Source organism: Heliangelus exortis, chromosome 3, assembly GCF_036169615.1.
Source record: "Heliangelus exortis chromosome 3, bHelExo1.hap1, whole genome shotgun sequence".
NCBI classification, from domain to species: Eukaryota; Metazoa; Chordata; class Aves; order Apodiformes; family Trochilidae; genus Heliangelus; species Heliangelus exortis.
Window position 1 is genome coordinate 60,928,117 of NC_092424.1, and position 14,804 is coordinate 60,942,920.

Below are 14,804 nucleotides of genomic sequence, written 5' to 3' on the forward strand. Positions count from 1 at the left end.
TTGGGCCTTTTCATGATAACTTACTAACCTGTGACTTGGAAAGCCCCATGATTTTTAAAACCTTTCTGGTGACTGGGCATTTTATAAAAAGTGGATCTATGTGTTTCTACAAGTTTTTTATTTGAATTTAATATTGAGAAGTTATTCGCTGGAGTTACATGAAGGAACACTGAGAAAATAATTCTTAAATTTTCTTCCTAGAAATTAAGAAATCGATCCTGCAGAAAAGATAGATTATTATTACTTTTTAAATATACTAGAGATTTCTTAAAAAACATCCCAAGGCAAGAAAGAATGTTCTTAGTTTGGAACTTAGTAAGAAAAGAGAATTATATGCCTAATGAAGACTCCTAAAAGGCAACTATTTTGTTTGTTTTAACACACCATCATTTCATCCCATTTTCTCTCTTGAGGTCATATTACAAGTTAGTTCTATAGCCCATAATACTTTGAACATATAATTTCTGAGTAAATGAGGATGGCAAGATTGAAACAAATTATTCACAGTCTTCTGAAGTACCCCCTCATCAGAGCTTTGTAAGGACTTGTTTACCTGGCAGCAGGCTTTTAGGTGAATATGTTAACTACAGTGAGTACTATGATGACAAGACAATCTAAGACTTTACAGGACCAAGAACAAGTGTTCTATGAGAAGTGAGTAACACAAACACTGACACTGCTAGGTAGGACAGTGGAATGCTATTGTATGATAGAAAATCATTAAATGCAATGTTACAGTATCATTAATATCTTCCTTTGGCTCAGAAGAATTTGGTATCCATACCTTGCAGATGCAGGGACCCACACAAGGGTCAACATTCACACTGCCTGTCACTGAGCAGTTGCAGGGCACACACTCAGGATATCCTTTATAACCCAAGGCACATCTATCACAACTCTCTCCTGCATAGCCAGTCTTGCAGTGACAGAAACCAGGCAGCATATCTGTGGGGAGAGGGATCAAACATGAGACATACTTGATTTATCATTATTTTTATTAACATCAACAGATATGTGTGACAGAGAACTCAAAGTAACATCTTTGGTTATTGTAAGGCTAGGGCATGTAATGTGGGTCAGACCATATATCTATTTGACGCCCTCTCTACAAAAATCTAGAAAAAAATTTCATAAAATGAAGCAAGTATATAGTGATCTGAATTCTGAACTTCCAGAAATCCGCATATTAGAGATCTTATAAACTGAAACTCATCCTTATCTCCGTGCATCTAACAGTCCCTGAAAAACTTCTTCTCCAATAATTCTCTGAATTGCCTTTGAAGATGCTTTTACTTTCAGAATCCATAAAGCTCCCTAGCAGTAAATTCCACATTTACCCATGTGTAGTGTGAAAGAAAACAATGATGTGTGTTAAACCTGTATCGTATACTTCCATCATATCCCACATAACATTTTAATTTCAGACATCAAAAACTCCTAAGCCTATTTAATATTTTTGCACAGAAACTACTTTGTATGACTGAAAATCTCTACTGTCCTCTGCACTGTTTCCAGTTCTAAGAACTTGTTTAAGGGGGAGTGCACAGTGTGGACCTATAAATAGTCTGATGATTTCTTTTCAGTTTTGTTTTTTTAAACGTCAGTAGTATTTCCTAAGGCTCCGCACTAACTTTCTGACTACTGCTGAACCCCAGCTAAGCTAATACGTCCAGGGCACAGTCCAAGGTAATTCTAAGCGGGTGGTTGGACTACATGGACTTCAGCAATCCCTTCCAATCCAAATTATTCTATTGTTCTAAGAGCTGTTGCCCAGCTGCTAGTACCTAATTCAGAAATTGCTATAAACAATGTACAAGTAGAACTACTTTTCTCTCTGTTCTACTTTTCCATTACTTTTTTTTACCCACCAGACAATGACTATCTGGAGATCTTTCTGAACATTTTGCAGTTCTTTCATTTTTCTGTCTTGAAAGATTTTGTACTTGCTAACTTTGTCACCTTCTAACTCATCCTTTTTCAGGTTAAATATGAGTATTTTTAACAGTTCTTATTGATCATCATTGTGAGAATCGTCCATTTATTCTTTTAACTAAGTAGTGTGAAAGAAACTTTCCTCATTTTTTGCATGGTCTTTGGTGAAGGATCTTGCTGAAGCCTTTTGAAAATCAAAATACAGCATTAATCAAATGAGCCTTTGTTCATATGTTCATTGAATCCTTCAAACAGATTCATAGGGCACGTTACCCTCTATTAAAAAAAAAATCTTGACTTTTGCCCATTTCTGCCACAGTTCAGAAATAGTATAAATCATTTATAGTAGTTCTGCTGATTTGCTTGGTACACAGACCATAATTTAGGATTATAATTTCTTGAAATCCTCTGCCTTTCTTTTACAAATTAGGTAAACAGTTTCCATTTATGTAATATTAAAGTAAGAGTTTAGAAATATATAAACTATATACAATGCTTCTAGCAACTCATTTTTAACTACATCCAGAAGCCATGGATAAATACAATATATTCCTGATGAATTTTTATACTTCATTGATCAGCTTTCTCTATACCCAACACTCCTATTTCAGGCAGGTCTTCTGACTTGTCCTCATGAACAAAGACTTCCAAGTGAGAGGTTCCCTGAGCTATTCTATTCATCTGGCTTTTCTTCAGTGCATTTTTCTTTTGAGATCTTACGTTGTAACTTGATTATACTCTAATCATATTTAACTGTTACTGAACGTGAATGGGTTTTTTTTATTCTGATTTATCTGAAGAAGTACTTCTTTGCAACATTTAAGCATTTAGCAAATCATTCTTAAAACATGTGTACATGTTATTTAAGAGCATGACATTCCAGAAACTGTCACAATTAATGCCTTTTTCTATTATCCTCAATAGGAAATAACTTTTTAAACAGGTTTGGGTTTTTTTTTCTAGCTTAATTGCATTGCTTGAATAATTCTGAACAAGGGGAATGCACCTCCTCTGAATGTCTAATATGCAGTCTATAAACCATATGCTTGCCATTAGCAACCTTGGATTTTCAGTTTTATTTTACTTTTTAAATGTTTCCTTGTTTTGATTGAGTTGTTTTTAAGGGAGGTCTATTTATTCCTACAACAACGTTGAATGTGACTGACCTTTAAGAGTTTTACATCAGTTTGTCATGCATAAATCCAAAGGTCTATCTCTTTCTATGGTTTTTATAACTATCTGTTTGAAGAAACAGTCACCTACAGGAGTTTTAAATGGCATTATCTGGTCATCAACACAGAGATGCAACGAAGTCTGTCATCTAAGGCTTTTGAAGCCTCTTTCATCTGCTGTAGTACATCGTATTGACTTCCACATTCTTGATCTGTCCTAATTATATACAGACAATACATCACATCCAGATAAACTTGTCCTAGGAGAGAAACCTTTTTTCATTTCAGATAAAACGAAAATGTATATGAGGGTTCAGCATTAAAAGACACAGGCAAGTGTACCTCTTAAGAAGAGAGTCAGTCTTGTTTGAAAGTTTTGAGAACTCATTCGTATGTTTACAAGTTTCACCAAACTCAAATTCAATCAAATGTCTCAGTGTGGAAGGAAAAACTCACAGATACTCGTTTAAATCTATAGTCTTCCCTCCACTGCCCCATGAGTCCATTTTTTTTAGTTCCCCATCAAGAACCAGCCCAGCAATCCCTTTCCTAAGCAGTATGGACCGTAGTGGATAACCTTCAGCCTACCATCTATCAGGAGACTTCATACTACTCAGAGAGAGAAAGGTGTAGAGACTACTGTCACATATTCTTCTAGGTCTTATGTTTTTGAAACAGTTAGTCTGTCTATTTAATATGGCTCAGTTCCTTCTTTCATTTACAGCACTTGTAAGACCAAGGCTCTCAGTGTATTACACAGTATGTAAATTCTTGTCAGCGTCCCACTGGTTATCTTTGACCAGGCTTCTGTAGAGCATATTATGTCAACAGACTAATCACATTTTGATTTAAAGCAGATGTTTCTGGTCTGTCTGTTGTTGTAATGAACTAATATTCCAGCAGAACTGTATCTTCTTTCACTTTTGGTCTGTTACTTCATAAGTCTTGTTTCAATGGGGCTTTATTTGTTGATGTTATTGTTCCCTTTTTTTCTACCTTAATATTATCCATTTCTGTTCTATCTTTGAGTGTAAAGAGGCTTTGAAAGCTCATCCTAGAGGATGAGCCATCTTGAAATATTAGTTTTATTGGTCAGTTTTCTTCCAGCCTACAAGTCTTTCAAAATTGCACAAAACCAAATGTATGCAAAAGCACCAGACCCTTGAAAAAAAACCTGCAAACCCAGGACTGGCTTCTGCCATTTTCACTTCTCTATAACACTATAAAAATTCTAAAAATGATCTCATGGAAGTCAGTGGGACTCCTTATTGAGCAAAGTACTAAGAAACCTGAATAAAGATCAAAGTGTCTGAATTTTTTTTATATTAAAATGTCTGAGAACGTTTTTCAGAAAAAATAAACCTGTTATTGGTATTATATTGTATATATAGAGGCAATAGGGAAAAAAAATGCTGAAAAAATGCTGCACCTTAACATGCAGTGAAGACTGATTCACAAAATCCTGCCAGTTTCCAAACTGGCACTTGCAGGCACTTAAGAGCCAAGTAAAATGGTTATTTGTTAAAATCTAGCCACTACAGTTTGAAATAAGAGCACCAATTCACTGAGAAGAGCTCAGTTACTGGAGTACTTAGTAGTTCTTAATGCACAGGTTCAGTCTTCACTTCTTCATTTCACTTCTGTACAGCCAATTGCAAGTGATCACAAGACCAGTATGGTCAAGTTTACCTATTGTTAAGATGGATTTGAGGTAAGTGGACAAGTTCAGTTTTAAAACTGTTATCTTTCAGCTACAAAATCTAGAGACTTTATCATCATTCTATCTTATCAATACCACAGTTTGAAAATATACTTTGATTAATTATAAGTTTCTGGCTCTACTTTTTCTACATTGTTCATGAACACATCATATAATATTGCTATGAAAGAATATTTAAAAAGCTCTCTTGAAAATTCAAAACTAAAAATACAATATACAAGATAGACTAATAATATTTCATTTCAGAATGCCAAGTGAAGCGTGTGGAAAAAGTCTTACAAGGTTGATAAAAATAGAAATTATACATTCTTAATATACAAAAATACTTCTTTTTCTCCTAGAACAATACTTGGTCAATTATAAAGTGATTCCTTCATGCCCTTCTCTTATCTACTGAAACCTGATGACAACAGTCATTTAAATCCTCTTCTTGTACTTCAGTGTACCAGGTGTTATGGTATATTCTACCATTTTCCTTTGTTGCTTGCTTACAGAACTCAAGGCACACAGAAAATGTACAGCTTCATTTTCCTTGAGAGCTGCTCATAGTGACTTGACATCCCCAGTGACTTTTCTTATTCTACTATTTCCATTTTAGTTTAACATAATTAATGTTCCCGACTCATTTTCTTAAAACACATTTAAGAAACATATTTCCATCTTACACCCAGCAAATAATTTATCCTCAAACACCCAGCTACCAAAATCCTAGATGTTTTTCAGCCTGCCCTGTGTGTATTAATTCTGGCTCACAGGTGAATAGATTCCTTCAGACAGAGCACATTTTCCAGCCTTTCCTTTACAAAGGCTCCCCAGTGGTTCAAACCCAATTGCTGCCCAAAGTGAGCAGCACAGTAAAAAGAATTTTATCAAGGTATCGAATATAAATTTGTGAAAATAAAGGGTAAGAAGCGATTTGCTTTCAGGATGGTTTTATATTCAAAATTATATCCAGAGACTGCTTTTGATCACTTCTTTTTACCTCTTGAACATTTTCCATTACCACTTCTCTTAAAAGAAATATTAAAAAGGCTTTTTCTATCAAATAGCATTATTGTGTCTTTTATGTCGAGCAAGAGTTTACAGTAACAAATCCAACCCACTGGTTTAAATACTATAATCAAACAGAATGTTCAAGAAGCACACATTTTTCCTAATGTGTTGGACCCTCATTTAGTGCAAATAAAGAAAAGCAAATAAAGAGAAAGAATAAGGAGCAAGGAAGAGGATCATTTCAGGCAGAATGGCTACAAATCCCAGTCACATGTGGATCTGGCTTATTTTCCTTAAATAAGGTAAATATCAGAATTTTCCTTTGGCCAATGTCTGTACAGTGCAAACTGTCCACTTGTCACTGCATGGGACTGGGCAGAACACAGACAACTGGTTTCAGGAACAAATACACAGATACCTTTGAGGAGGGAATTCTTTATATGACGGTTGTTACCTAAATAACAATTTTTCTAGTTTTCATGTACAAGAAGTAATTTAAATACACAGAATAACTTTGACAGTATGTAAGTTGGAACCCATCAGTGGGTTTAAAGAGCAATAAACGAAAAAAACCCAAACTTCATATATTGCAAACAGCAGATTCAACAGATTAAGATTACTCTAACATGCTCAAAAGCAACAGGTCTCTAACCAGCTACAGAATGAGTTAGTTTCAGGAAGATAAGGAGAAGCTGGTTACAAACAAGATAGAAAATGCAGAGTTTCAATTTTGTAAAGAATAAAAAAAGATCTCTGGTTCTCAGGACTGGAGGAACTGCTAAGTTATGAAACTTGTTTGAATGTCTGGATGAGAAAGACTGGCCACCTGCCAATTAAAGGGTCAAAAGAGAGAGAGATAGTCCAGTTTTGGATCTGTTACCTTCAGGATGGCAGGGTGACACATTTCTTAATTAGCAAGACACAGTTAATGAACTTTAGATTAGAAAGAGGAAGACAACAGAGAAAAAGCCAGAAAAGAGAGGAGGGGTCCAAACAGAAGCTTTATTCTCTTCCTAGAGAGGTTCAGAAAGAGGCAGGGGAAGGACTTACCAGAAAAGGTCAGAGAACTAAAAATGCAGGAGACGTAGGAAGCAAAGTGCTAAACCACAGTACCACCCCATCAGATTCAGAAAGTGTAATCAGATTTAGAAACCAACTATGAAAGGTTTTAGATCTGTTCAGTGCTCAAAGGCAAGAACAAGACATTATGAAAGCTTCTAATGATACTATTACTGACAACCAAACAAGGTGGAAAAAATTCTTTACCCTTTTGTTTCCCCTTCCCATGAGAAAAGACCTGACAGCCTATAACTGCCTGTCAGCTGCCAGGCCCCTGGAGAATAACCCACACTTGTGGCCAGCACAAAAGGTGTGAAAAGAAAGGCTGCAGAAGCAACAGATAGGAGCTGAGAGACTGAGCAGCTGCTGAACATGCAAGTGGGACACTGCATTTCTTTGAATTAATCAGTCCTCCATCTCAACATCACAGTCTCTATATTTTACAAAGCACTGAATATCAGCAGTGGTAAATGTCTGAATAAAAGTTTTCCTGTTTTATAGTATGAGAGGTTTCTTTCTTTAAGTCCTCTGTAAAATGCATATTCTCACCCGTGGGCTTAGTATAGGAATTGCTGTCTTGCTGTGTTTTTTGGGTTTAAACCTCTTTTCTGCTACTACTGTTTCTCCCACCAATCTGAGTGATTCACTGTATCCAGCATCCATCCCCAGGCACTGACATGAGAAGGGCTGCAGGGTGGCCTCTGTAAAGAGAGGCCAGGGTTATGCTGTGCTGGACATAGATAGTTGCAGCTGGCACCAACCAACCTCGTGCAAGGAATGACTTCTCAGCCAGATGGGTCAAGGGAGGTCAAAAGAGAAAGAAGGGGAAGAGGTGCTCCAGGCATCAGAGCAGAGATACCCCTGCAGCTCCTGGGGAAGACCATTGTCAAACAGATAGCCAGACTGCACACCTTGAAGGAACAGGAGAATATTTTCTGAAAGAACACCCATGGTAAGGCAGATTTTGTTCCTAAAGGATGGCAACCCATGGGAAGGACCCAGGTATGGGTCAAGGAAAAGCACAAGAAAAAAGAAGTGTCAGTGAGAATCACAGAATTGTTCTGGTTGGAAAAGACAAAGATCATTGAGTCCAATGATTAAACTAACTCTACTGAATTCAGCGATAAACCACACTTCTAAGCACCAAATATATGTCTTTTAAACACATTGAGGGATGGAGATTTAACTGCCTCTCTAGGCAGCCTATTCCAGTGTTTAATTACCCTAGCTGTGAAGAAATTTCTTATAATATCTAATCTAAGCCTCTCCTGGCACAACTTGCAACCATTTCCTCTTGTCCTGTTGCTTGTTCCTAGGGGGAAAAGATCATTATGAACACAACCCTTACTCCCCATTCATCTGTGCTGCCTGTGGCAGATGGGGGAGGAGGGTGTTTTTTCAGTTTTTATCTTTGTTTATAATGATCATTTACCCCAATCTGAGTCTGTTTGTCCATGGCATTAATTGGTAAGCTATCACCTGGTCTTGACCTAGACCCATGAGCTGCTTCATCTTATTTTCTCCCCTGTCCTGCTAAGAAGTGAAGTGAGAGAGCAACTGGGTGGGCAGTTGCAGCTGGCCAAGGTCAACGTACCATATATACCACTGTGATAATAATCAGTATTTTACTGAATTGATATAAACAGTACCTTTTTTTTTTTTTACAGTTTTACTGATTTTACACCTCTGGGCCCTATATTTTCATCCCTGCTATGCTACTTTTATTTTCCATTGACCTCTATTTCAACAAAGATTGCTACAACATCTCTTGTCAATAGATTGTAATTAGTGTAATTAAAACAGCTCTTAACTGATCTTGAGTTTTGTTGTTATATTCCCACGGTATTTACAGAAGTTTGCCAATGAAAAAGCCAGAAAAATATGTCAGTCCATTGTTTCCAAAGCACAACATTTGAGGATAGTTCTTACAGGGCTATGGTAACCAACTTGCAATCCTACATAAATAATATAGATGGCAAATAAATATGACACTTCTCAAACATGTTTGTATAGGTTTCAAATGGAAGCATGCTTAGAAGGGTAAAGAGATGAAATCACTATGGTAGTACTCGTTTTATTCTCTAAAATAATAAAAAAAAAATGTGTAATCTTTTATTTGACTATTACTGAGCTTAAGCTTTAACATCATTGTCTTACCTCCTTCTGCATGTTTCTCATCTTTGACACAGGTATCATGTAAAGATCCATTTGGATTACAGGAACATGGCTGGCATGGATCTGGGCTATCTGGCAAGACCTATAAAAACAGAGTTTACAAACACAAACCTTACCTTTAAGAATTGAAATATTAAACAAAAAGTAAGAAAGAACTATAAATATGTAGGCAGCTTGCACTTTACCAAAAATCAGAAGGTTGTCAAACTTAGCCCATGTAGCCTAGGCATTAAAGATACATTTTGGATTTTTATTTAGAAACATGTAGATTTGTTTTATTTAAATATCAACTAAAAAAGCACTTGTTTTTTATCAGACCCTTGTATAATTAGAATCAGTAACTATAATTTAAGTATTCACTACTTAAATTATATTGACAAATAGTCTAGTTATTCTGGTTAACAATTAAAAAACTAACCAGAGTTAGACACTGGGACTATCTCCTTTTGCTCGTGAAAAAGTTACCTTAACCAAACCTTAGTCTAATAACACAATGGGAGTATAAACTCCAAGTTCTGCATGAACCCATACATGGATCTAAAATCCCAATTAGCCAGGTGATAACCTGATTGAAAAGAAAAAATCAAGCACACTTCGCTTGAAGACATCGGTACAGACCTCTTTTTTCAAGCTCTAAGGTTAAACCTCATATATAATGGAGAATGTAATCACTGTTATTTGCTGATTTTTTCTGTTTGAGAACTGAAAACCAATCAGACTAAAGGCTATGATATATCCAACTGAAACTGTACAGACTAAATATCAGGAATTTAAACACACACTAATAGTGTGGCCACCTAAAACAAAGGCATAGCCCACAAGGCAATGCAACCAACTCTAAGATATTTCTTCCGACAACTTCAGCTTAAATGGAAACACAGCCTTATATGATGAAACACAAAAACCAATTCCCACTACCCTGTAAGCAAAAGGCATTCTTAGGACACCACAGAAGTTCAGTGCTTATTAATTGTACATTAAAAAAACATTACAAACCATTCCAATATCAAATACAGCAGTATTTCTTTGATCTTTTATAACAGATCTTGCAAGTCATTACCGAGGCAGAAGTTCTGTTTACAGGACCACATCCTCCTTTAAATTAAACTGAAATACAAGCTGGATGCCCTGACCTTAAGTGCATTCCATCATATTAACACAGTTCACTTCATATTTCTGTAAGCATTCGCTTGCAGATTTCCAGCTGTGAAAAGCAACTACGTTGTCCGAATTAGAAGTTAACCTTCATGTAACAGCAGCACAAACTGTGTCCTCTCCTTTTAACCACTTAACTGCCTATGCTGAAGGGATGGCTTGAATGCCAAGCTTTACAGTGAAGTAACAAGAGAACATGTTTTACCCCCTTAGGTCTGAAGTAACCATCAATGCAGGTCTCACAGTTGATACCACCAGTGTGGTTTGTGCAATTCACACACACTCCGCCCCCAATGTATTCTCCGTGGACGTTCAAACTCTGGTTTCTATCTGCAACGTCCTGATCATAGTAACACTCTTCAGCCTTTCCATGACAGTTGCAGGCTAAAAGAGAAGGGACTGTGTTAGCAAACACTTTCCAGCTGGAGGTGCCATGCTCTTACCCAGATATTAAAATGAGTCCTTTGACATATTGTCATTGGTACTGTGTACATTGTGACTGACAGCACACCCAAGCATTAACTTGCTACTTCAACTATAAAAAGTGAAGTGGTCCCAATCACAAACACCACCTGGAATTCCGTATATTGCATTTTTTTCTTGACGCTTTTTTTCTGGGGGAGTATGGAAGTGACAGACACAGACTAATTAATTTCTACCTGTCTTGTCTTAGGGGTAGTTTTTGTGTTTAAATTGATACTCCAGAAACCTTTCAGTGGTTGTACACACATATGGTACATATCAAATCACTTGTGCTCTTCAACGCATGGCTTAAATCTGAAATAGTGCTGCATTTCAATTTTTTTTTTGTCAGCTGATTTAAAATGCAACAGGAATTACAAGGAAAACAGCAGAATGGTATGAGTAAATTAAAGCAATTTCCAGTGCTAAAAGACATCGTAAACACTTGATTTGCACATAGGCATATAGGAACCGGGTCTGATTCTTAAAACGTCTGAAGAAGTTCAGATTTGAACTATTAATGTTATAATCTTTTGCTGTGAGAATGAGGTAGCTCATTCTCTCCCTTCCCCTGTGGTATTAAAACATTCATTTCCACATAAAGAGAAATTCCAACCTCATCAACAGTGTAGGGAGCCTTTCTCCTCACCTCTGAACCAGCTCTCAGGGAACTGTTTCTACCCTGAAAGCATACCAAGTTACTGAACATTGAGCAGGGCATAACAAGTGTCTCTTAAACATGAAAATAAATGCACCCTCATTTCATTCCAAAATGCACAGGCAGTGCATCCCTACTGAAACAAGGACCTCTGTGACCAGTGTTTACAGGACACAAATAAGAAACTGCTACTTTTAATATGGGTGTATCTGTTCCTTTTTATTTATTTATAACCACTCGTGGTAAAACTACATAGCTCTAAGCCTACAACTGCACAAAAACTTAGATGTTACAGAGCTCTAGATTTTAATATGTTCAGAAATATATTTATAACTGGTATATGACCTTTGGAAGTAAGATGCTGGAGTTCAATTTTAACTCTCCTTTCTGCAGTACATCTGAAAATTAAACTCCAACCCTGTGGGAAGGTGATATTTCAAGGTGTATTTTATGTTGGAAGACTAAATACCTTGGTTTTTTCCATTAAAAAAATCAGAAACTCAAATTGCATCTTAATTTTTTTTTTTAAGTTTCAGCAAGGCTAAAAATTATAATATATAAAACCTGCCATTTATATAAAAAATCATGGCCTTGATCTTCTTATATATAATGAAAAAGTTGTAAAAAAAATTTAGTTATCAGGATACAGTCCTGTTATTTTAATAAAATATTAACAATATCTAAAAAAAACCCACCATACTTATAAAAATTAACAAGTAAAGATGTATTTTAATGCAGTATTCCACCAGCATCAACACACACAAAAAAACATTCAAAATTCAATAAAACTAGGATTTTACATGGAATTTTTTTGTTAACTTCTTAGAGCCAGACTAAACAAGGTAACAACTGATTCATAAACAACAAGTAATTAATAAATAAACGTGGTTAGAAAGAACATTAATTGAAAAATCATGTAGGATCTTATTTCAGTTTTCATTGGCAGTTGCAACAAACTTTCTCTTCTGCACTGTTTTTAACTTACGTTCACATTCATGTTTAACTAGAAAAGTGCCAGCATGCCAAGGCTTTTGGTTGAAACCAGGACAGCACCGATCACACGTCTCTCCACACGTGTTGTGCTCACACTGACAGACGGATTTCTAATGCAAAAGAAAAGCAAATATTTACACAATCTTATGATTCGAAGAATATGCCCGTGTAGTACATAGTCTGCGTTCCAGTTCACATTATGGAAACATTAACATTCAAACTGGCTATACTCTGTAATTCTTTTTATTTGATTTTATTTATGTATGTATCCTACATTCACCAAGTGAGAGACAAAAAGAGTCTGTTTAACTTCTATAGGTCTATTTTAGGAAAACAGCCACAATGCAAAGAATATAGCTGGCCAGAGAACCTAGGAATGTAGTAAAACCTAATCCCAAGTAAAATCTAATTCTAAAGAAAGGAGGATGGGAAAATGGAAGCTCCCCTGTACAGCATTTAAGCTAAAGCGCTGGTAGCCCTCAGACAGAACTCCCCATGACAGGAAAGCTGATGTGACAGGCAGCTTACACTAGAGGGAGTGACGCATTCTCCACCCTTCCCTGAGACGTAGCAATCTCGCAACTAGAGAGTGAAATCAGTTCTGTTGGCTGATCCCATAAAAAGTGGCTTTTCTTTTTATTTTTTTATTTCATGACTGAAATCATCATACAACCTCCTAACTGCATAACTAATTCTGTGTGAGGGATCACAGGAGTTTTTAAACTAGTAAGAGATGAGAGAAGGCCTAGCCTTTCAATTACTTTTCAGTTCCTCAGCAGATCACCTTACGCCCAGCATGAAAATATTGCTGTAAGGAACCCTCAAATTCTCTGGGCCATAGAAATATCTTGGAAAAGATAAAAGAAACTATATTTTGGAGAAATATGGAGAAAAAATTGCCTTATAGTTCAGTGTAGGGGATTGTCTCTGGTTCTTTTGAAGCAGGTCTTCCAAGGTCAAAGCAGCAAGTTAAACTGGAGAAATTCTACGGCTCACAATGCAAAGTATAACTCTTGCAAAACAAGGTTAAGGAAAGCTTCAGAGAAGCAAGACAGTAAATTCAAGCAAGTTTATTCCTTGTAATACTAGGAGAAAGATTCATTCTGCTAACAACTACAGTTGTGATGTTTATAAGCCAAACATGGTATGGCTTAATCTAAAGAATATCCCTGGAGAGCTAAATCAAATACACCAAATTTCTTCTGGCTTGAGTTGTTTCACTTAAGCTATTTTTTTATACTGGCAGGACAACAAACATGTATTTGCCATCCTGCAGCTTGAGATGCAACACTTATCAAATTTCCTTTATTTTATCTAGCAGCCAAACTATCTGAATTGAAGTATGTATTAACTGCAGTAACAGCACTTATTTTCTGAGGTAGGCCCAATTCTGAGAGATGGCACTGAAAAATGCTGTAGTTTGGTAACTAAGGGCATCTGAAACCATAGTTCAACATTGGATATACACACCATCGTAGAAAAAGTTTAGAAGTATGAAACCAAAGAGGTTTTAAATTTTTTTACAGGGACATATGGAAACTGATTAGAACTTTAAGTGCTTTCTCTGTAAGATTTTCCATAGTTGTTTGTTTGTTTGCTGTTTTGTTGGGTTTTTTTTAATCAGTTCCTATACAATGGTTTAATTAATTTACAAAAATTTGTATTAAAGCCAACTAAGTACATAGTATCTGAAGAAATACCACACAGTGGAACATTAGCAATACTAGTAGATTGGAAATTCTGTATTAGTAACAATGTGTGCATAGATCCAGACCATCAGTCAAATTATTTTTCTGTATTTCAATTATATTTGTTATACATTTTTTAATGACACAAAAAGAAAAGTACAAGTTTAAAGAAATTATAAATAGCTCACAATTTTCCAGACTAGCTTGACTGATCACTCAATTAATATTTCCCACATAGGAAATGCACCATTCTAGAGCTATCATTTGTTTGCAAGTATCGATTAAATACTTGACAGTCTTAGGAAACACCTTGATTAATGTCAACAAAGAAAGACTGACGGTTCAAGTTGATCTCTACAGCTACATAATGTAACCCAAATTTCTCTTTTTCCTAGAAAACCTTGAATATGGACTGAATTATCTGAAACCTATTTCATTTCAGAGAAAACCTCTGCTGGCCTTGTATGAATTTATTCTGTTCTCCTATGTGAAGAACAGACAGAAATTCACAGAACTCTGAGGAATATTAAGATGCTTTTCTCACGTTCCACACTATGAATAAAGCAGATTAAAAAAAAAAAAAAAAAAGAAAAAAGAAAAAATTAACAATACATACATTAGTCGCTGGATCAAGTGGACAAGCTTTCGCATGGCCTGAACATATACACATGCCTCCAACAGAGATGTCTTTTATAGAATAGTAATACTGTAAGACAAAATAGAAATTGAATTGCTAAGTGGATTGTAAAATGCAGGTGCCAAACTGCAGAATTAATTTCTGGTGATGAAAGTGTCAG

At 35.9% G+C, this 14,804-nt stretch overlaps 1 protein-coding gene across 4 annotated transcripts in view; it reads right to left on the reverse strand.

Annotated features, from left to right (window-relative positions):
• LAMA2 (laminin subunit alpha 2) overlaps positions 1-14,804 on the reverse strand; it is a 347,870-nt gene that overhangs the window by 207,731 nt on the left and 125,335 nt on the right. For all 4 annotated transcript variants that reach the window (XM_071740967.1, XM_071740966.1, XM_071740969.1 and 1 more), the window contains exons 6-10: positions 14,624-14,713; positions 12,312-12,429; positions 10,412-10,590; positions 9,034-9,133; positions 785-945 (exon numbers count right to left, since the gene is read on the reverse strand). In XM_071740967.1, coding sequence (XP_071597068.1) covers positions 785-945; positions 9,034-9,133; positions 10,412-10,590; positions 12,312-12,429; positions 14,624-14,713 — 648 coding nt within the window. The remainder of the gene's footprint in view (positions 1-784; positions 946-9,033; positions 9,134-10,411; positions 10,591-12,311; positions 12,430-14,623; positions 14,714-14,804) is intronic.